The 22,109-nt window shown below is 43.3% G+C and overlaps 1 protein-coding gene and 1 long non-coding RNA gene across 2 annotated transcripts in view; one reads left to right on the top strand and one right to left on the bottom strand.

Annotated features, from left to right (window-relative positions):
- Positions 1-15,529, bottom strand: part of ABLIM1 (actin binding LIM protein 1) — a 168,258-nt gene extending 152,729 nt beyond the window's left edge. The window contains exon 1 of the mRNA XM_052678264.1: positions 15,396-15,529. Within this exon, the coding sequence (XP_052534224.1) occupies positions 15,396-15,408 (13 nt within the window). The 5' untranslated portion in view covers positions 15,409-15,529. The remainder of the gene's footprint in view (positions 1-15,395) is intronic.
- Positions 15,530-15,650: 121 nt separating this feature from the next.
- On the top strand, positions 15,651-21,844 carry LOC128077963 (uncharacterized). The gene is made up of 2 exons (XR_008205239.1): positions 15,651-15,816; positions 15,974-21,844. It is a non-coding gene; the product is annotated as an uncharacterized LOC128077963 (long non-coding RNA).
- Positions 21,845-22,109: the final 265 nt, after the last annotated feature.

Genomic DNA, 22,109 nt, shown 5'->3' with positions numbered 1-22,109 from the left:
CTGGTATATCCATTGATGACTGGGTGGGTACAAGCAGAAATACATTTAGTGAGATGTTCCTACCGATATTTTATTTTAAAACAGTACAGCTGGAAAACTTGATGTTCTCTTTTAACTCACCCTGTTCAACAGAAAACACTTCCCTCTTCTTCCCTATGATCCCATCATAAAAGGCTGTGTAAAAATCTGTTACACCTTTTCAAGGCAGTGTGTTAGAGAACTCCTTGACTACCAAGCAGGTGTAAAAGATCTTGTATCAGTAACTCAAAACTGCTAATTTTTGTATCTATCTGGGCTTGAGCGTTTGCATACAAGGCTGACTACTACTCCAGGCAGATTAGCCCACATCTGCATGACACTTAAATCCTATTTAAGCCTATTCCAAATATCATTAACATTCTTCCAGCACAAATGAGACAGCACCACTGTGGATTAGGAAATGGAAGGCATGCTTACAATGCTGGACTAGATGACAGGGAAAGAACAACTAGTATTACTAGGTTATGCTATCACACATGCTTTCTAACTCTCTTGGATATAACAGCCTCATCTTATATATCCTATAGCATAAACTGCACCTGCCATCATAGATGGTGCTAACTGCCAGCACCTAGAGCATGAAATCCCACAGTTGGAGAGAAACTGCACTGAGAAAAGCCTGAATTAGCCTGTACTTAGCAGAGGAGTATGGCAAAACTGTGGCCAGGTCTAAATGACGCCAGCAGTAACAACTGACATGAAACTTCCAAATTGCAGAACACAGCACCTTGTTAAACGCACTAACAACAACTTGCCAAAAAGCCTCAGCTATTTTAAAATGCATTCCTCCTTAGTAAATCACATCTCTAGGCTCACTTAGGAAGTGAACAAAACTAATGGTTCTGAAATAAAACCCTAAAATCCAGTGATGCAGCCCACTTCACACCACAGACTCCAGTCTGAGTTTGGACCAATGTGAGCATTGCCAGGCAAGGCCTTACAGCACCTCATTTGTCCCATGCCCCCAGCTGCCAGTTCTGCCCACCAAGATGGCACGACATGCATCAAGCTCTGCACTCAAAGGAAAAAAACTAACTTACAGGTGACAGATGATGGCCACAATGGTGAGAAGTCAAGCTCAAAGCATGTTCCGTGTCTGCTGTTTCTAACTACTTCCAATCCACAGTTCACTGATTTTAAGGCATCTGCAATCCATTCCATCAGACTTTCAGCAATATACTTTATGAACGGTGAATGTAACTTTCAGGAGATGCCTGCTAACTAACCCTAGCAGCAGTGTAAACGTGTTTTTCACTGTATGATTCTTTACTTGAGCTAAGCCATGCTTCATCCCCCATAATTTGCATATCTTACCATTTCTCCTGTACCAAATCTGAAAGTCCTGTAAGTAGACGTGAAGCGATTTTGCAGATCCTAATCATTTCTCAAGGCAGCTGCAAGGGAGGTTGTGCTGCAGCTCCTCACCTGGCTGCATGGCAGCTGCCTGGCTCAGCCCTGGACTCATCTGCAGCAAACAGATACTTGTGTCAAGTCCAGAACTGCTCTTCTGGAAATCAGAAAAGGCAGAAAACCAATGGAGGGCAATCCCTTTGAACACTAAAGAGCTTGATCACCAAATGAGAGAGCATCGATCTAGCAAAGTCACTCCTCTGCACGGTGCATTAAAATCATTAATCCTCAAGCTTTGCAAAATGGACAAACACAGCTGTTTGTGAGCAGCTGTCTTCAGCAGGGAAACTAGAATTCAAGAGGAAATGAAGTCACAAACTGTAACCTAGAGTATCTGTTGACAAAATAAAGATAGCACTTGAAGTTACAGACTGAAGCTGGAGAAGTTACAGAAGAATAAAGCCATTATTCTTCTAAATGAGAGCAGGCATAGCTATCCTTAACTACCCTAAATATCTACATCAAGGAAGCCATGACAATCTCTGGCCCTAAAAATGCAATCACAAGGCTAACAGCTAAGTAGAGAGGAAGTGTCATTAAAGTAATATTGTGCTCCACATGGAGATGTGCTTAAAACAGAAGTGTTACCAAATGATTTCGGTTCATAACTCAAAGGGAAAAATAACAGAAGCAGGAGATGTGTAGGCCCATCACTGCCTTTGTACAAAAAACAGTTATAGGCTGTTAATGAGACCCAGAAGGAAGCTGGACATCACTATTACAGAAGAAAGAAATCCTCACCAATAATGTTTGTGAGATTGCTGTCAACATCATTTGCCCAGAAGGGTGATGACAGCATCCGTCATTTTCAAGGAAGCAGAAGTACTGTTATAGAAGGGAGTGTGCCCACTGGATCCAATACCACTCGCTGTACTCGGTACACAACTAAAGTCAGTACAAAAAAAAAGCAGTAAATCACACAGAGAATTAATAAGGCTGTATTCATCCTCCTCATTCAGAGCCCTCCATTCTGGAAGAGCTGGGACAGAGCTACAGCAGTGCAAGGTTTGGGGAGGTGTCTAGAAAATAAGATGCACCCTACATACAGTACAGAAGTACAGAATGTGCAAACACTAGCTCTGGGCCATCAGCGTGTCCTGAGTGCCCTACAGAGCACTACCAGACAGAACTGCTTATTAGCTGTTTTAACTCGGAAACAAAATACTGGAAATGCTCTGACCATTCTCTGTTCACTTGGCCAACAATTTACCCCAAGTATCCCAAGCACCTGGAGACCAAATTCCCTCAGAGCTGAGAAAATAATGTGAAAGTCTTGGTGACCTGCTATCAGCAAATAGGATTTTGCTCACTCCATGGTCTTATACTGGGGTTGAATCTAGTTCCTAGATCCTACATTGCTTCACTTAACATGTGTGACTAAAGCTCTGCTCAGCTCCAGATGGCCAAACGTCAAATAAATTAAAAAAACAACCACTGCCAAATCTCTGCTTAAAAAAAATAATTCATAAGAATCAAAGAGGGAATTTGAATTCAGCATCAGAAAACAGAATGCAACCTGCTGACTTGCCTTTGTAAGTCACTTTTTCAAGAAATCTACCTTGTGGAAGATAACAAAAAGATACAAAGGTGACAAAAACATGCAGTCACGCAATAAATCTATCAGCCTTGGTACTGAACAGCCTCCCAGCTCGCTTCATCCTGCTGACAGTATTCATGTCATCCAACACAGAAAGCCACCACGCTCTAGATTAGGAGTAAATCCCCCACATCCCAGCTAGTACACAAGCCATTCCACAGTAATAAAGTAATAGACTATTTAAACAGCAATGCTCAGAAATTGCAGTTTCCTTACAGAAGGCTGAAGCATAACAAGAAAGCAAATTTTGGGCTAAATAAAAGAAATAGGTACTTGCCTAGGGTTCAGCTAACCCAGAAATCCTAACTGGCAGCAGCTGATCGACCACACAAAAGCTGAATAAAAGCACATATATGCACACACAGTTTGTAGAGTTCCTCATGTTTCCAGCAGTTTGCCAGCGTGGCTGCTGGAATGGCAGAAGAAAAGCTACATACAAAGCAGAGCAGGGTGTAGCACAGAAGGAGAAAGGGAGAGGGAGAAAGAAACAGCAATATTTTGATTAACATACAGACCTGGGACTCAGTGGGATCAATTTCCAACTTTGCACAACTTCTCTTCCCTGCTCTAACCTACATCTGACATCTGTCATATCACTCCTGAAACAGCCAAAAGTAATTTTCACACCTTCCTTCTAGAACAGCATTATCTCACATGTCCTACATCAGATAAAGCAGATTGTAGAGGAAATACAGATTTTTACCTAGACTCTTGGAACTATTAGGGTGAATGATTCCCCAGTGCCTACCTTCAGCATCTCAAATCAGGGGAACACTTTTTATAAATCAACTGTGTACAATTAACATGCCTTTTTATATTCCAAAGTATAATTCTATCAATGAAATTTCTAACTAAGAATACATTGTCGAGGCTCTCTGTGCTGCCATCATACGCTAATGAGCATGCAAGAAAATGTTATTTTTTTTGAAGAAAGTCCCAAAAATAGGATTTCAGCTGAACACAGCTGAATAAATCCTTTGTCTCATAGCACAGAATCCCAGAGGTTATGAAACACTGATGTGAAAAGAACCTGAAAAAGTTTAGTGCCTCTTCTTTCTCAAGGTGGGATGAACTGTCCCTAAAAACATTACCTTCCTTAACATCTTCCACTGTGTCCTGCTTTCAGCTGGGACAGGATTGATTTTTCCTTTATCACGTCTGGTATGATGCTACGTTATGACTTTATGAGGGAAACAATGCTGATTACTCACCGATGTTTGAGTAATTGCTGAGCAGTGCTGTACAGTGCCAAAGCTGTTTCTCAGCTTCCCATACTGCCCTGCCAGTAAGGGGGCTGGGGTGGCAACAAGCAGAGAGGGACAGAAACGGGACAGCTGACCTAAACTGGCCAAAGGGACATTCCATACCGTGTGACATCATGCGAAAACAACTTGAGAATGGTGGGGAGTTGGCGGAGGTGGGCAGCCACTGCTTGGGGACTGGCTGGGCATTGTTTGGTGGCTGTGAGCAATTGCTTGTGCTTGTTTTGTGCACATGTGGACTGACATATAAAAGATTGTCATTAATATTATCCTTTTTTCCTCTTCCTTTTACTAATCAGTAAATAGCTTTTATCTCAGCCCTACATTGTGGGTGGTTTTTTCCCCATCCCATGAGGAGAGGAGTGGGACGTTAATGAACAACAGTGTGGTGCTGAGCTACTTACCTGCTGGGTTAAACCACAGCACGCTGCTTCTAATCATTCCCAAAAGGATCTGACCAATTCATTTCTCTGACTAGCACAAATCTGAAATTACTCTGCTGGCCTCTGCAGTTATTCCAGATTTACAGAACACAATAAAGCATATTGCTCATCTCCAAAGAGCTCTGCCACAAAGAAAGACTTGATGTCAATATGCTCAAACTGCAGTGCATAAAATAAGCACTTGTGGTTGCTAAACAGTTATTCAGGCAAGAAATAGATTACAAATAAAAGGCAGGCTAATTACTTTTGCAAGATTTAGAAAAGGATGAATCGAATTCCTTCTGTCTCATCTTCTGACTTTGCAAGGTAATATGCCCAGGTGTAACCAGCAGCATTACCTGACATTTCCAACACATATGAAACAGGAAATAAGTGTTTTAGAAAGGCCTTTACTTTCAGTTTCCCAGTGGAAAATGAATTTTATTCTCAACACTCTCAAGTTGAAATGTTAATATTACAAGTAACATGCTGACAGAATCCATAAATACTATCAGTAACTAACCTTGGCCAGAATCAAAGCTTTCCAACAGGGTTATCCTGCAATACAGTAACCAAGCCCGGGGGGGCAGCAGTGACTCCTGTGACTTCAGTTTCTCTGTACCCCTGTAAACCCCAATTCCATTTACACGAAGTGTATTTTACAAACAGAAATCTGCTTTCTGTATTTATAAAAACAGTTTTGCCCAATTCTGGCTGCACCTATGGGGCTCGTTAGATATGTCAGAAATCACAAAGACATCTCAGGCAGTCTCACGATCCACTCATTCCACGTGAGTTAACACAGGACCACTGCTGGCATTATGCCTGTCGGTTACTTCCTAGGAAGTCACTTCATCCATCTATTTAAAATTTCAACTTGCAGTGCAAAGCAAACATCAGTAGCAAGGAGATAACTATTTATGCAAAGAAAACAGCAGACTACTTTCAAGCAGCACCACAGCTGTGTCACACAGCAGGAGGGACCCGCAGCAGCGCTGGAGCCATTCAGCCCCACTGAAGATCTGCTCCCTGCTAGACGAGCACTGAAACATCACACCACATTCAGTTTTCTGTCTTTCTCCTCAGAAGGCATACATTTGCTCAGATACAGCCCCTATCCCCGTGCGGTATCACTACAGAAGCACAGCTTCACAGAGGCAGGAGGAAACCTGACTGCTGAAGAACAGGAGCTGGCAGAGCGCAGCATGCAGCGCTGTCTACAGAGCACTCAGCTTTTAGGCAGCGATGGATTTTTCCCAGATGATTACAAACCAGCACTTTCCCTCCACTCCCTCCTGAAAAACAACAGAAACGTTCTCATCAATTACACGGCAGCTGCTATGCTGTTTGGGGTGTCCAAAATTCAAGGAAATAAAACCAAGCTTTTTGACATCAGAGCATTAACTCCTTCCTTTAGAGAGGCACCAGTAACTCTCCAAATCTTCTCTGTTCCCATCTTTTTTATTCTTTCTTAAATCCAAGCCTGGTTCTGGTCTATGCCAGCTCTGCTTCTACTAGCTGGCTCTCTCCTCACTCTGCTGTAGACATTCTTCTTGCTCCCCATTCACAGCTGCCCTTCCCCTTTGCTCCCACCCCTCCAGTACCCTGTCCCTGACCCCACTGCCCTTGGGACTTCTCAACCCCTGAGAGAACAGCACAAAAAGCCAATGCAATGAGGGCACGTCAAGGCTCAGACTCTCTTCAGATTCTCTCTGAAAACTGAGTCATAATCTGCAAAAGCAAGATATACATCTCACTAGGCCTGTACTTATGGTGGAAGTGTTCAGTTAGAGAAACTGAACATCATGTAAACCCTTTATATGTAACTCAGACAATCAATCAGGAACAGGAATTGTGGGGACTGGAACACTGATTACCATCCTCCCCTCTCCCAAATGGCTGCAGGGAGCTCAGGGGGTTGGAGCTCCTCTGGTGGCTCTTTCTGTGGGCTCCAGAGCCTTTGGCATGTACCCATGCCCAGTCACACATGATCCATCCATGGCACATTGCTGGGGTTCCCCCTTCCTGCAGATCCTTACTTGCAGCTGGCTGCCCACAGAATTCATCTGCACCAGCAGTTCCCTTTGGCATCACAGCCAACAACCTGTGCTAAAAATACCTCATGAGCAACATAAATAGCAAGATGGGAGAATTAGAAATCCCCCTTGAGGCAGAGTTTTTTTGCTTTTCATAAATACAGAGTGGCAACAATGTGCAGAGAATAAAGTGCATGTTATAGCACTGGTCTGCTGGGTCCCCTTGCCTTGCAGAAAGGAGAGCTTCCACTGCCTCCTAAAGCTGGCACCAGAAAACAAGAGGAGAACGCTTCTGTGGCAAAAAGTCACCAAATCCCCCACATCTAGTTTTCGAACATATTTAAGTATGAATAATAATATTCAGAATTTTACTGTAAATCTTATATTCTGTATGAAAACTATCAGTTAACCAGAGCCTCTTTCTCTGAAACGCTCTAGCAAATGTGCATTGTACATCTAAGTACACAAAATGTTTTTGCCATTCATCTCAAATATCAAAACATCTGGCAACAGAAAATGGAAAAAGTATTTACAGACATTTCTGGACAGAGATTACTTCAGGTCAAGTCAGAAAGAATCCCTAAGCTGCAACCATCACATTCTTTTATCAGTTACTCTGGATTTAGCCAGTGTTACTAAAAGAGAAATAAGACACAGGCTTTTTATAGCAGCTGTCAATTTAAAGATGATCAAAGTTTTATTATTCTTGCCTAAGATCAAAGTCCAGCATTGCAGGATTATCTCCAGCTCATAAAGTATAATAAACAGTTTTGGATAACCACATTATTATATAACAATATTGTCTTCCTGCAAGGAATTCCATTGTTTTCACACGTGCCACAGGTTGTTAATGGATTGCTTAATTACCATTTAATTGTTTTACTGGTTTATTATGACAACAGAAAATTGAAATTACGACAACAGCAGCAAAAGACCATAAAGACTTGAAATCCTATCCCGTGTCTGCATTCATATGAAGAGAATATTGGAAAGCAGAGGTGAAACTAAGATTACAAAATGAAACTGAGAACAATTTCAGTGAAAGCCAATAGGTTTTACAGCTCTGCCCGATCCAAACCCCTGAAGCCATCCCCAGGTTTCCTGCTGTGGGACACAGACACTCACCTGCAGCTCAGCACAGCCTGCTCAAACCTGCACACATCTTCAGGCTGGAACAAAGGAAATCCTCAGCAGAGAAATCAGTACACTTTTGCTATAATGACTTTCATTAATAAGCATCAAATATTTCTTCATAGGAAATACTGCAAGTCCCTTTGACGCTAAACCTTATTTTAAATGTGAAATTGTTGGTGTTTAGATTTGTGCTTCACTCAGGCGTGCTTTTCACTGACAAAAAGTTTTTTATTCTTTTGTTTTTCATTCTGAGGAAAACAGTGATTTCTGCCTTAATTACTGACCGTAGCCACAGCCACAGCTATGTTCCTGCACCTTCAGGGAAACAGCAAAGCCATCTCTTTTACATCCTAATTCTATGAAGTTCATTCACCTTACAAGGTATTTATTGCGAGCAGCTCTTCCAAAAATGTAGATTAACAGAACCTTAAACCCAGGTCACCTCAGTAAGCCAGTACTTTTTATCTCCTGAATGTGTAGGTAGACACAGAGCTGAAACATCTTTTCCAGGGCTGTGTTATGCTATCTTATCTATGTTCCTTTACTGTTCACTCAGTTTCACTTCTTATCTAACCTGGTTGCCTCCCAGAATTTCTGGTGCCAAAAATAAACTGAAAGCTTTCATCACTAGTTAAAAGGAAACTGTAATACGAAAAGCAATTTTTCTGATTTCTCTGTTGATCAAAGCCGCTTCACACAAGCCTGATGCAATAGAAACAATATCAGCTTTATAATAACAGTCATTAGAGCAGAATCCTTTCACTGATTGAAATCCCACAGTCCTTATCATACAATACTTACACTGGAGGAAACAGTAGTTAAGATGAGAGCACATTAAAAATGACTAAGTTAAGGCCCCAGATATAGCAAAGAGTGACAAGAATTAAAAAAAGAAGTTGCAGAAACTGCTTCAGTTTGGCACTTTGGAATAAAGTATGACAACACATAACCTGCCTGTGCAGTTCCAGAGACAGAAGAAAGCCGTCAACCAAAACTTGTTCTCATCTTCTCTGAAAGTCCATTGGGATAAGGCCGCTCATTTCTCTGTCATACTTCCAGAAGTATCACTTCTAAGCACTGCACCAGTAAGTTACCAAGATACTGTTTATGTGCACAAAGGAGAAAAAGACACCAATCTGGAAAAAGACACGGAGTTGGTGAAGGAGAAGCAGCATTTTCCAGAGTACTTCAAAAGGAACTGAGCACTGCCTGAAGAGCTTCAGAGAGGCAGACTGCCACAGTGCCGACCAGCTCACCTGTGAGTAGGCATTGAAGCTGTACCACAGGCAGAAAAAAGCCCCCTGTGCACCCTTGGAGAACCAAGGGCTCACCTCTGAAGCCACAGAGCACTTCGGCTCATCATGCTTTTTTAAACATCAGTCTTGTTTACAATGACAATCACACTCCTTGTCCTTTAAAATGCAGAGCTTGCATGGACACTGGGGCCCTGGGCAGCCTGGCCTAGTATTAAATGTGGAAGTTGGTGGCCCTACCTATGGCAGGGGGGTTGGAGATTCACGATCCTTGAGGTCCCTTCCAACCCGGGCCATTCTGTGATTCTGTGAACACATTCATCTATCTCAACAAATGTGAAGCACACAAAATCTTTCTCAGCCAAGAGGCAGAAGTTCCAAGGCTGTACGATTACACCATGGCCACCAGCACACCCGAGTTAGATGGGATTACCATGAGCTGCCCACAGCAGCACAGAATCAGCACAGCATTGAGCTCAAGCTCGGCAGGCAGCTCACGGTCACTAAAGCTCGACGGCCATCATGGATTTTTACTCAGAAGTGGGTGCACGAGCAGCAGCAGAGCTCTGTGGACGTGGCTACACACTGGGATTTCCACAAAACAAACCAGCTCACTAAAGCACTGATTCTTGCTTACCAATGGGAACTGGAGAACGTGGGACTCCTCCTCTATACTGTATGTTACCGAGGCCTCTCTGGTCCCACCTTGGTTACACATTAAGGATTTCCTTACATTACACCTGGGACTGGTGAACATGCAGAATGTAAGGCTCAGCAATGTTTACAGGACTAAAACTGTTACTTGGGTTGGATTTTCTAAAACTGAAATCCTTTCTGAAAATATGCTCCAATAAGGCTAAGGATTTAAAAGATGAGACTCACTGAAGTTTCAACTGAGACCACTTACTTGTAAATACACCATAGCCTGAATAGTATCTAATAATAAAAAAGATACAGACATTGGAGGCCACTTAGTGGTCTTGGAACCTACAGAACAACATCTGCTTTACACTGCCTGTTTCTGCCTTTATACTGCAGAACGAGGAAATACCACACCAAGCACATGAACTACCCACGTGTGGTTTCATTTTCAATTACTTACAGATTACATTAAAAATAATTCAAGATACTTAGTTCAAATCTATTAAAAAAAAATAAATCCCCAAAAGATTGGTTTCAAAGACTGCAGAACACATGAGGTTCTGCTGTTTTTCATTGAAAGCAATTTTCTGGCTTCTCCATCCATAAGCCGATGTTCATTTTCCTTCTGTGCAATTCCTTTCAAAGCTGCACATCTAAAATAGATTCTGCCTCATTGTCCCAGTTTCCTTTTGTTGTTGCCATTAGTCCATGTAAATTTTTCTACGCATTCAGGATTAATTTCCATTAATCTCAAAAGTTAAACAGCACAGACTAATTTTTGTTGAGGGGGAAAAGGAGAAGTGGCAAAACTTAAAACAAATGCTGTTCTTTAAGTCAGATACCTCATAAAACCTCATAAAACCATTCTTCTTCCTTATTGAAACAGAAGCTCTACCAGTGCTAAAGTTTAGGCTGTGGACAGTGATTCTGGCATATACACAAATACAGCTTGCAGAGGTAATCCAGGAACTGATCCTGAGTTATTTAAACCATTAGATTGAGGTTCAAACCTTTAAATTAGTAACTAAAGAAAAAAATAATAATAATTAAGTTGTCATATGTATTGGGGAAATAAACAGCAAGTACAGAGAGGATTAAACAACAGTACAAAATCAGTACAAAAGAAATTGAGAATGAATGCTGGGGACAGAAAAGACATCAGCGCCAGCTCTGTGCTCTGCAAAGCACAGCTCCTCCAGGCAGGGCTCCACTGCTGCCTGGGTACTGCAGTGCTCAGCCCTGCCAAGAACACGCTCCTGCAGCCTGGGGAGCCTCACACCAAGGAAAACTCTGGAAATCACTAGGTCTGGCAGGGTGTGATGCCACAGCAACTAACTGCTGAACTCAGCTTTTAAAATAGTGGGAATGCCCAGCCAGTTTTCACTGCCCCACTCTCCAGGTCTCTCAGACTGAAAGTACCACCTCTGACAACAAGCAGAAAAGCACAGCAACAGATTTCAAACAGGACGGAGCTGACATTGCACCTTTTGAAAGGCTGGTTCCCTTTGATATTACTGTGCTAATCACAGACCACAACAAATCACTGGGCTGCAGCAGACAGTAGCTCGTTTTTAACCCGGTCAGCAGAGACCTCAACCCAAAGCATCACTGCCAGCAGCCACAGCTACAGCTGTCAGAGGGGGATCAGAGGACTGAGGAAAGAAAAATTGAAGTTACTGGTGGATTATATAGGAGCTCAAGATTACTACGTAAATTTCTCACTGCAAAATCTGTTCACACCTGTGCGACAGATCCATCAAGTGATCCACACAGGGCATGAGGAAAGAAGTTATCTGAGCAAAATAATGAGGTGAAGTAGGTTGCCTTCTCATAGGAATGCACTGTCATCTTGGGTAGCCACAATGAGTATCGAATCATAGAGCAACAGAATATCCTGAGTTGGAAGGGACCCATGAAGATCATCATGTCCTATTCTGGATTCCCACAGGACCACCCAAAAATCAGATAATATGCCTGAGACTGCTGCCCAAATGCTTCTTGATGTCAGGCAGTTTGGTGCCATGTCTGCTGCCCTGGGCAGCCCAGCACACTCTGGTGCAGACTGCATCCCTAACACCAACCTGCTCCTCCCCTGACACAGCTCCATGCCATTCCCTTGAGCCCTGTTGCTGCCCCAGAGAGCAGAGCTCAGTGCTGCCCCTTGGCTGCCTGTGGGCTGCCGTGAGGCCTCCCCTCAGCATCCAGCTCTCTATTCCAAGGGACCTCAGCCATTCCTCACACATCTTCCTCTCCAGACCTTCATCATCTTTGTAGCCCCAGAGTACTCTGAGAGCAGGACCAGAAGGCAGAAATTCCCCTTCTGACCCTGGCTTTGTGCAAAGGAAGACATCATTTCAGTTGTCTCACGTGTATAATGAGCACAAAGTATCCCTACACCAGTGGGTTGGTGATTTATTTGTGTTTGATCTATATTTGTTACAAAAATCAAATCTGAAAAGACAAAGATTGTAGTATAAAATAAACTCTTATGCTAAAAAAATCCTACTGCGTTGACTGTTGAGTAGACAAAAAGAAATGTAATTACCTTCTCTACAAATCCCACACCCACATATCAGAATGGCACAGCACAACCTGTTAATATCAGACAGCAATAATATTTATCTAACTCTGGCTTCTGTCAAAACTTACTGATTTTGCTATAGCACAAAGAAAGGCACTGCTACTGATAAACCTCGTGTTTTATGTGCTTCCAGTTGTTCCTGGAGTTGCCTACTGGAATAAATACAGTTCATTCTTTCAACGTTTAGATTAAAAAAAACTTAGCGAAGACCACCCAACAGTACTACTTCTGCTTGTTTGCTCTAGCATAAATGAGGATTAGGAAAGTTTAAAATAGCCATTTTTCCATTAACTCAGACCTTCATGATAACAAGCAGTTTTGACAGTTTTGAAGCAGTTTGAGATAACATGCATAAGTAGGTCACAGTTATACTTGGCTTTAGAAAAATGTCTTTCATCCAGCAAATTTACAGCTCTTTACAAACAAGCCCTTAGGTAAGCAACAACCTACACGGCTTACTCCAACACCCGAATTCAGTCATGTATGAAACCTAATAGCAACTACTTAATAACAGTGAAAGTACAATATGAAGGCCTTTGCAAACTGCACAATTGAAAAGCATGACTGACGTCAGCTCCCCTGATCCCAGCAGGCCACAGAGCAGGTCACGAGAGCGACCTGGGAAGGACTCCAACTTGACAGCAATGTGAAAAGGGATTTTCAAAGTTCATTTCAGCTCCCAGATCCATCATCAGATTTCCAAGTTGATTATTTGTTCAAGCTTTTGGGAATATTCATCTATGCTACTTCACCTGGTATTTGGTCAGACCATCAGCCAGAGCTGTACTAGAAGCAAAGCTGCAAAGGAAGGTTGGAGATTTTACATTTTTGTAACAGAGAGAGGTGAGGGACAGGTGAGAAGGACATCAACAACACAGTTATGAAGACTAGCAGAAAATAAAGGATCAGTTCAGATCCAATTCACCCTAAAGCACAGGTGAGTGCTCACAGCAACCCCTCTGACAGTCAGCTCCCAGCAGGGAAGCATAAAACTTTAACTGAAGGCTCCATTTCCAGCAATATTAAATTAGTTTGTATTATTATCTGCACTTTCTGTATTAAAACTACAATTTACCATGTGCTACCGGCTAAATAATAATATTAAGTAAATAACAATAAGCAATAAAAATGTCACAGGAAAACGTTTAACTCTTTTGCTATTCTTGTTATGCCTGTATAAACCAGCAAGTAGACAACTTCAAATCTGAAGCATTCAGAATAATGATGATCATACAAAATATTAATAATCAGATTTGCTGAACACGCAGACCTACTGGTACAGGTTTTAATGAGACTCCGTATGCATGAGCTAATCTGCCATCAAGAAGAGTCTCAACTCAACATTCAAACAAAGCCCTGATCCCACACAGATGTATTTCCTACATAGCTCCATGCTCATGAGTACCCTTATTAAGACCCTATTATACCACATAAGTGTGTAAAAGTAAACTCAGATCTAAACCTTTAGCAGCAGTAGTGTTTAGAGCAGCTAACAATAAAGATGTTCTATGCTGCCTTATTCACAAAGAGCCTTTGGTCAGAACCAAGTAAGTCCACCGTTAACTCACACAGATTATGCTGCTTCTTCAGCTCAGTTCATTTGCTAAAATTGAAAAGCGGATATCAATATAAATTAAAATCTTAATCTCTTTTATGAATCTTACTGGCTGCCTCCCTAAAGTCCTGTGAAGTCTCTGTCCAATTAATTACTCTGAAAAGAATGAGATGGCATGGGAAAGGCTGTGAAAGAACCCCCCCGCATCTCCAGGCAGCTCTCCAGCAGAAGCAGGCAGACATCAAGCACTTTGTGTGCTGTGCAGATGCAATAGGAAAAGGGCACAGTGAGAGGAAAAAACAGCAATACGGCCAGTGGGAATGTTCCCTGGTTTCCCAGTTTGGGAGAGCCTTCTGCATAGCAGCAATCACCAGGTACTTCCACTGCTTCCTCAGCTCCAGGCAGCCCTTTGAGGACAGCACACCTCACGCACATCATAAAGCCCTGCTGACAGCAGGATCTTCCACACAACTACTAATGCATCCTTAGCACAGCACTGATGCTCGTATAATTAGCGCTCTTCTAGAAATGGACTCTTTGGAGACCAATGCAGTCCATTTCTTCCTAGAACAAGAAACCTACTGTGCCATAAAGAATTACAGCGACCTAACACCATTTATTATTTATACCCAAAATGGGTGTGATGCTGTAGGACGATGGTCCTTCCAGCCACAAAGTGCTGACAGCCTTGCAGCAGACACAGTGCCTTCCATGTGCAGGGAGCTTGTTTGGCCACCAAGAATGATCCAAGCAAATGGAAGAGAAGATCCATGTGAGCAGTGCTGAGTACATCAGGACGCAGAGAAATACAGGGCGGACAAGCAGGGCGTATCCCTGTATCCAGGAACTTGTTCGTTTGCAATATGTATTGTTCACAGTCTTTTTTCAATGCAGAGATAACTGAGGAGTGGTTTGAATTGTCATTTTTGTGATTTTTTTTTTTTTTTTTCAGGAAAAAAACCACCAATGCTTACATATATATCTTTTTTGTTATGTTTAACTTTACACCTCCGGTTCTTTAATTGCCATAAACCATAATTAAACCTGAAAAGCAGCAGCCTCTGCTCAACCTCAAGTTTGGGACCACGGAGGCTCTGCAGCCGTTCCCACCGCACACACAGCCGAAACACGCGCGGAAGCCACAAAGGCCACCCGAGCTGAGGCCGTTATTACAACGACACCCGATCCGCACACAACTTCACACCGTTCATCTCCAGGAGGACGCGGCAACAGCGGGGCGAGCCGCCACGCCCCAACCCGGTGCCGTTCTACGGGTGACACGGGAGCCGCGCTGCCCAGCGCCCCGACAGCGCAGAACCGCCGCGCCCCGACCGCCCCACGCTCCCCGTCCTCCCCGCTCCCCGCACAGGTGCGGCGGGGCCCGGCCCTCAGCTCGCAGCCCTCCCTCCTCGCCCCGCTCCCCGAGGCCTCGGCGCGGCGGCAAGGTCAACCCCGCGCACCCACCTCTGGCAGACATGGTTCGGGCGGCCCGCACCGCCCTGCGCCCTCCGCGCCGCGGCGGTCTATGCGGGGGCGCCGAGGCGCTGGGCCGGGCGGGGCCGCCTCGCTCGCTCGTTCCCTCCCTGCCTGACCGCCGCGGTGCGGGGCGGCGCCGGGGGCGTCGCTTCGGCGCGGTGCGGGGCCGCGAGCGGCGGCAGCTGCGGCGGGGCGGGACCGCGCTGGGGGCACGGGAGCAGCGGCTTGCCGGGCGGGAGGGGCGCGCACCGGCTGCGGGAACGACTGAGACGGAGCGCGGCCGGAGCTCCTCGCACCGCTGCTTCTGAAAAGCCTGCCGCTGCCAGGAGGTACAAACGAGGCGATAGGAGCAGGGGCTCAGCTGGGAATTCGCCCACTGAACAGCACGGGAACTGCGTGTAAACGGGCTGTAAGTTAATAGTATCTATTTACACGCTTGCATGTAAATAAATAGGATGTGTTTACACATCTGTCTGTAAATAGTATATAAACATACGAACGATAGCAAGCTTCTCTGCAACAGCCTTGTCATTACGATGCAGCAAAGAGCGCTCCTCTTCCTGCAGTGCCTCAATACAGCCAACCTGCAGCCGGCAGCGCCCAGCGTGCACCTCCCCGGCACAGCCTCGTCGTCAACACCAGCGCTCCCAACCGCACTGGAAGGAAACCAACCTCCATGCCACCAGTTCATCGGGTGGTGGCGTGGGGTAAGCAAACAAACAAGCTGGTTCAACAGGAATTACAGATGAGAAGGCCACATCGGTACACTGAAATTCAAGCATTAGAGCAGACACTTATCAATTTTGGAATGGCCAACTAGAAACCAAGAGAAAGCACAAAGTGCGGTGCTCAGTGAGGACTTACACTGCATGGCAGGAGAGACTGAGCCGCTCTCCTCCTCCCTGCTGCACTGTGCACAATGCATCTTCATACCAGCAAGAAGCCCACACTATCTTTCTGTCAAAAAAAAAAAGCTACCAAAATCTTGTTATCCGAGAGGTGGCAAAGCTTGCATCTGCACCCACAGAGCAGAGATGGATGCCAATAGCAGCCATACTGTACATTTCCCCACTGCACTTTCAAAGTGCTGCTCACTTTCCCCACCATGCCGACAGGCTGGCAGCACCTGTGTGTAAAAAAGCATGAGCAGCAGAAGAATGGGTAACACCCATCCCTCCTCATCACAGGATGTATGCACAAAAAATGGATCACTACACCTGCCTCTCTGATACTGCCTTCGTGCTCATCTGCACCAGTGACTTTTAGTCACATGCAGCTCTATCTGCCATGGATTACCCCAGTATTTCCCACACCTTGGTTCAACCATACTCGTTCTGTCATTCTGTTCTCTTGCCCCATGTTTTCCGAATCCTTTCCAGCTCCTGTAGCATTATCTTTAGTCGATAACCTGACATCCATTCAAAAAAGGTTCCCTTTCATCTTCTTTTCTGAAATGAGTAATGTTTTCCACTTGCAAACACTCAGGTTTTCTTACTTGTACCAAAAGAGCCAAGGATCTCCTCATTCAATGTCACATGACAGCATTTTGTATTTTTAATGGAGTAATTTCCTATGCACTTCCTTCAGTGAGTCACTGAGTAGCATTATCAGGGGTTCTCCAGGGGGATACTTAGTAGATGGTTTACAAGAAAAGCTCAGGAACATGCAGAAATTAGCTTTGTAATGAAGAATTTCCTTTCTTTATACTGCTAGGAAGGAGGAAGGGGAGAGGTGTTTGTGACTTGGTTTTCTATAGAACACAAAGAATCCATTCCAGTTACTGTGTCAAGTTTCCAAAGCTGAGAAGTTAACAGACACATTGATCAGAGAGATCAACATCAGATACAGAACTCATTTATTAAAATTAGCTTTTTAGTTTGGTTTTCTAAGGAACTGAGGATGAAATTTTATTTCTTTTGTCTGTCCTGCAAATCCCCTTCAAGCACTTCCAGATTTGGGTATTAAGAATTTCAATTAAAACTGATTAGAAAGTGGAATTCAGGAACAGTTCTACATCCATACAAGTTTTGTAGCAATTAGCACTTACAAAGAGAGACTAAAATTAAGAAAAGCTGCAGTGGGAACTCAGCAGTTACCAGTTCTGGAGGCTATGTCTTCATTAGCTGCAAGTACCAGCCATGCAATCTGCATGTGTGCGGCTGAATCAGCTTCTGTGACTGCTGTCTCCTGTTATGCCAGTATTAAGGGAAGGTGGGAGGGAGCTGAGGAGAAAGCAGAGGGCGGTACAAAGAGAAAGGCAGACACCATTATTACCGTTTTACAGATGAAGACCTCAAATACTTAGATAAAAGATGCTGAGTCAAACAAGCTGGACAAGCCAATCGAGCTGCAGTCACCTCCCGTGCACTGCCATTTCCCCCGCTCACTCCAGCTCATGTGCTCCCACTCCCTCACTGCACCAGCACTGGTCTGCTCCTTAAGGAACCACCTTAGTTCATTAATCAGCTCACTTTCTTGTGCTAGTTAGTGTTCTGCCAGATAAGGATACAGAAGGATAGACCAAAAAAAAAAGCCACAAAAAGCACCTAAGGCTTAGGTAAACTCTAACTGGCAGATGGTGCAGAACTGCACAGCCAGCAAGGAGGGAGGAAGAACAGGACCATTAGAGAGGGAAGAGAGCTGATCCTTTTGAGCAGCAAGCTGTTGAGCTGTTCAGTTGCGTGAGCCACCTCCTGCTTACTTTAGAAGTCCATTAAGAAGCAGTGATCGACATTGTTTTATTGCAGGCATTTACCTGAGGCTTCTGAATTAGTCAACTGAAAAGCAGGATTCTACTCCTACATTTTCCCACTGACTCTACAGGCAACTTCAGCTTCTAACTCAAGTTAGACAGTGAAAAAAAAAACAAAAACCAACAACACTAACATTAATGCTTTTGAAATCTTTCTGAGCTTCGAGACATGCAGCCAGGCACCTTGGGATTTTTTAGAGATGCCTAAACAGATTCTAGTACTTTACCAACCAATAGATGCTTTCAAATTCCCCACTGGTATTTTCAGATGCTTACATGCCCTTGAAGAGCTAAGTGTGTTGTCTAAGGTCACAGAGAAAATTATGTAAGAGTAAAGAACAGAATGTGCATCTTTCCAGAGAAGTACTCTAAATACTGGACTGTGTTCTCTGTGCAACATACCTTGCTGTCACTTAGCCTCTACATGGATTCTGTTCTTCGATCCATTAAGTAAACTGGGTTTAGACAAAAAAGCTAAATTACCTCTGGGAACTTAAGGCATTAGGGCCAAAATGGCAAATTCATTTCTAAGAATGAGGTTTGGAAAGATCAGCTATGAGTTGGCTAGTATTTACTGCAGATGAACTTCAGTACCACCACTATATGTGCATCCTTACTGGGAAGGTCCCACCAAAGCGCTGAGTCAGAAACTTATTTGGGTTTTATCAGGTTCTCACAGGATCACATATCAAGGATGCACTGTGAGTAACAGCTGTGACCTTGACACATAAATCATTTTTTTTTTCTTCTAATCTGGTATTCAGTGTATGTCTTTAGAAGATAAACTGCCTTTGTTGTCAACTATAAATAAGAGGTTTAAAATGCGTGTCAAGAATTAGTGTTATCTCAGCGTGTGTCCTGCTTTGCCCTTTACCCCAGATACTTTGCTGTGTCAAACATGATGAAATTATGCAATCAGAGTTGATTAAACACTGAAGTGTTTTTACGCAGACCATCTTTACATCAATGTAAATTGTGACCAATTGTCATGGCCAAAGTGCACAGTGTTCACGAATAACTGCAAGGATATCAAAGAATATTATGAAGAAACCAGAATTAAAATCTCTCAGCACTCTGATACTTGGAAAAAGTTGTAGGAATCATCAGAAAAAATTCAGTGATTGATAGCTGTGATGTCAATGAGCCACACTCTGAGAAGTGTATATGTTGTGCTGTGCACTGCCAGGCTTATGCAGTAGAAGTCTGGGCCCAAAGAATTTAATTATCTTCATCAGTGTTAAAGCATATTGGTGATTACTCGACATTTGTCCATGAGGGATACTCAGGTTTCTTCCTGTACCCCTGGAAACCAGACATTGCTCATGCTCTCTTCATTCCAAAAATGCTATTTTCTTTGTATTTATTTTCTACTCTGATCACCGTATCACAGGGCTCTCTGGCTGAGAAGTATAGGAGAGGATAGGACTCCCTTCAGCACATATCAAGATCATTTCTTAATCAGCTGTTGGATGCAATTTGATTTGAGAGGCACAAAGTACTGGCTCTTCTTCAGGAACTGAATGCCTTATCCCTTGTTATGCTGCAGCCTCAATCCTGGCACCAATCATTTCTGCAGTTAAAGCACACACCTGCATCTGGACGCACTTTCTGACAAAATCTCATTAAAATTGTGGTGGCTGTTTCATAGAAACTCAGGACATGCCTGGGAAAGAACACAAAGACAGTCAGCCAAAGGCACAAAAGGCACAACCTCATATTCACGTTAACAACGGCTTAAACAAATTTCAGAATCCTCCTGAAGAAATCTGGAATAAAATAAAAACAATTTTCTTCTGCTAGTCTTGTCCAGTATATTCAGGTGCATGTATTCTGGATATTTTATTTCTCTTATCCATTGCCAATAAACAAATTTGTTTTACACGTGAGATACATCTCAGTCTAGCTGAGTTTTCTCATGTCATTTTATTCTTTCAACATTTTTAAACAAATAAACAAGGTTTAACTAAGTCAAGCAAGCCTATTTTTCTGTTGTTGGTGGTGGTGGTTTTTTTTTTTTTCCCACTTTTTGTGGTTAGGGTTGACGCAGATTCTCCACAATATTCAGTTGTTTATTCCATGCCAAGCGACGCTGATAGAGAGAGATGTGAGCAGATGAGTGAATTCTCCACTTGAACTCTGGAGTAAAACACTGGATCGTGCTGCCCTCTGCAGGCAATGATCTAGCAGCGGGAGGAATTGTTCTGCAACAGCTCAAAGAAATGGAATTATGCTGAGATTTCTGTCTGAACACAGTATTTGTGTGCTGCACCAGCAGTACAGCGACTGGCTTTCTGTTGCCGGCTGTTACTGCTGGAGAGGCAGAAGGAAAAGCGGGCTGCACATGTCTGATTGCAGCAGGTAAGTGCTCCGGGTATGAATTTCAGCTCAGTGTGACAGCACCTGGAAAATCCCAGGGGACCCGAATAACAGCTCCCAGATACAGAGCCAGAGAAACTAAATGGGTGGAGATACTTGCGTTGATACATGAGCTGCCAGGCAGGAACCAAGCACTCCAGCACTGCTCAAGGATCTAATCAGAAACAGGTTCCTTTATATTAGGCATATTACAGACGCAGGTCTGCTTACTTCAGCATTTCACTACGTGAGGACTCAGTGTCAAACCAGTCCTAAAGAGCCTGAGGCAAAGGAATAGTGATGAGCAACCAAAACATTTCTGAGTGGCATTGGGTCTGCTATAGACTTCATTCTCTTTGCTTTCTGTGAGTGGTGCCTCCAGCTCAGTTCCCTCAAGGCCAAGTGCAGATGCTCATTCCTACAGGGCTAATAACTCAGAATGGATTACAAAGGATCAAGACATACGTGCCATTTCTGGAAGCAGTTTGGCTCACAGTATAGATTTTGAGCATACAATTCTATCTGAAAGCGTTCAGGTGACTCCATCCATCTTCACCTACAAATAAAGTAATGCAGTGGGGATGTACTGTGACGTACCAGTGGTGATGGTCATTCCTGTGAGTTACTCAGGGACTCTTCCAAGAACTCAGCTGGAGCTCCCGAGAAGGAACTACGTGTCTTTTAACTCAAGCCTCTCCCTAAATTCACTGTAGTTGTTGTAAAGATGCAAAAATCATGTGGGATGGGATGGCTGCAGGGATAAGTCTGTCTGAGAACTCAGACTCGTTCTGTAGCTTCAAACAACATCATTTGAGAACCAAACTGGACAAGTGAACAGCTAAGATGAAGGGCTGTCGTGTGCAACAACCAATGCTTTTACAAGCCAAGTAAAACCAATTAAGCCCAGAACTAACATTACTTCTTCGTAATATTAATTCATTCTAAACTAGATATATAGGGTTGTTTATCTTCCTCCAAGAAGGATGTTAAAAGATTCTCTCTGATTCCTGCTGTTGTGCATTTAACACAAGCATGCAATGCAGATGAAACCAGGTCAGCCGTGCCCCCTGCTCTTGGGAACGGCTTCCTACCAACACCCAAGACAAAAACACAGCCCTTTCTCTGCCTGTCACCAAATATTGGTGAGCACTGCGGGACTTTTGTCATGTAACTTCATATATGGAGAATTTTGTGACACAAATATTTTCTGTCTTTCTAGGTAACTGTGCTATCAGTAATAATGTAAAATTAATTATGAATCCACTACCAAGTATCTTACTTAACAAATATTTTACTTGCTTCAAAATTAAAATATTTTACATTGCCAACATTTGATATCAAACTCCATAAATATTTCAGTTCTACCTTGGGACAAATACATTGGAATGGATAATTCAGTCAAAGTGTACCCTTAATAACAGACTGATGTAAAAGAAGGATCTGTTGAAAGCTACTAAACTTGCACAGTAGCACAGTGCTTGAACTGTTTTGCATAGCTTATATTGACTATTGAGATCAGCATTTTGCATATGATTAAAGAGATTATCTTCATGACATTTCAGAGATTAACAGATTATAGCTCTAAATCCAAAGAT

Source organism: Tympanuchus pallidicinctus, unplaced genomic scaffold, assembly GCF_026119805.1.
Source record: "Tympanuchus pallidicinctus isolate F22 unplaced genomic scaffold, pur_lepc_1.0 scaffold16, whole genome shotgun sequence".
Classification (NCBI taxonomy): Eukaryota; Metazoa; Chordata; class Aves; order Galliformes; family Phasianidae; genus Tympanuchus; species Tympanuchus pallidicinctus.
Note: the sequence above shows the minus strand (reverse complement) of the source record. Positions and strands in the feature narration are given on the sequence as shown.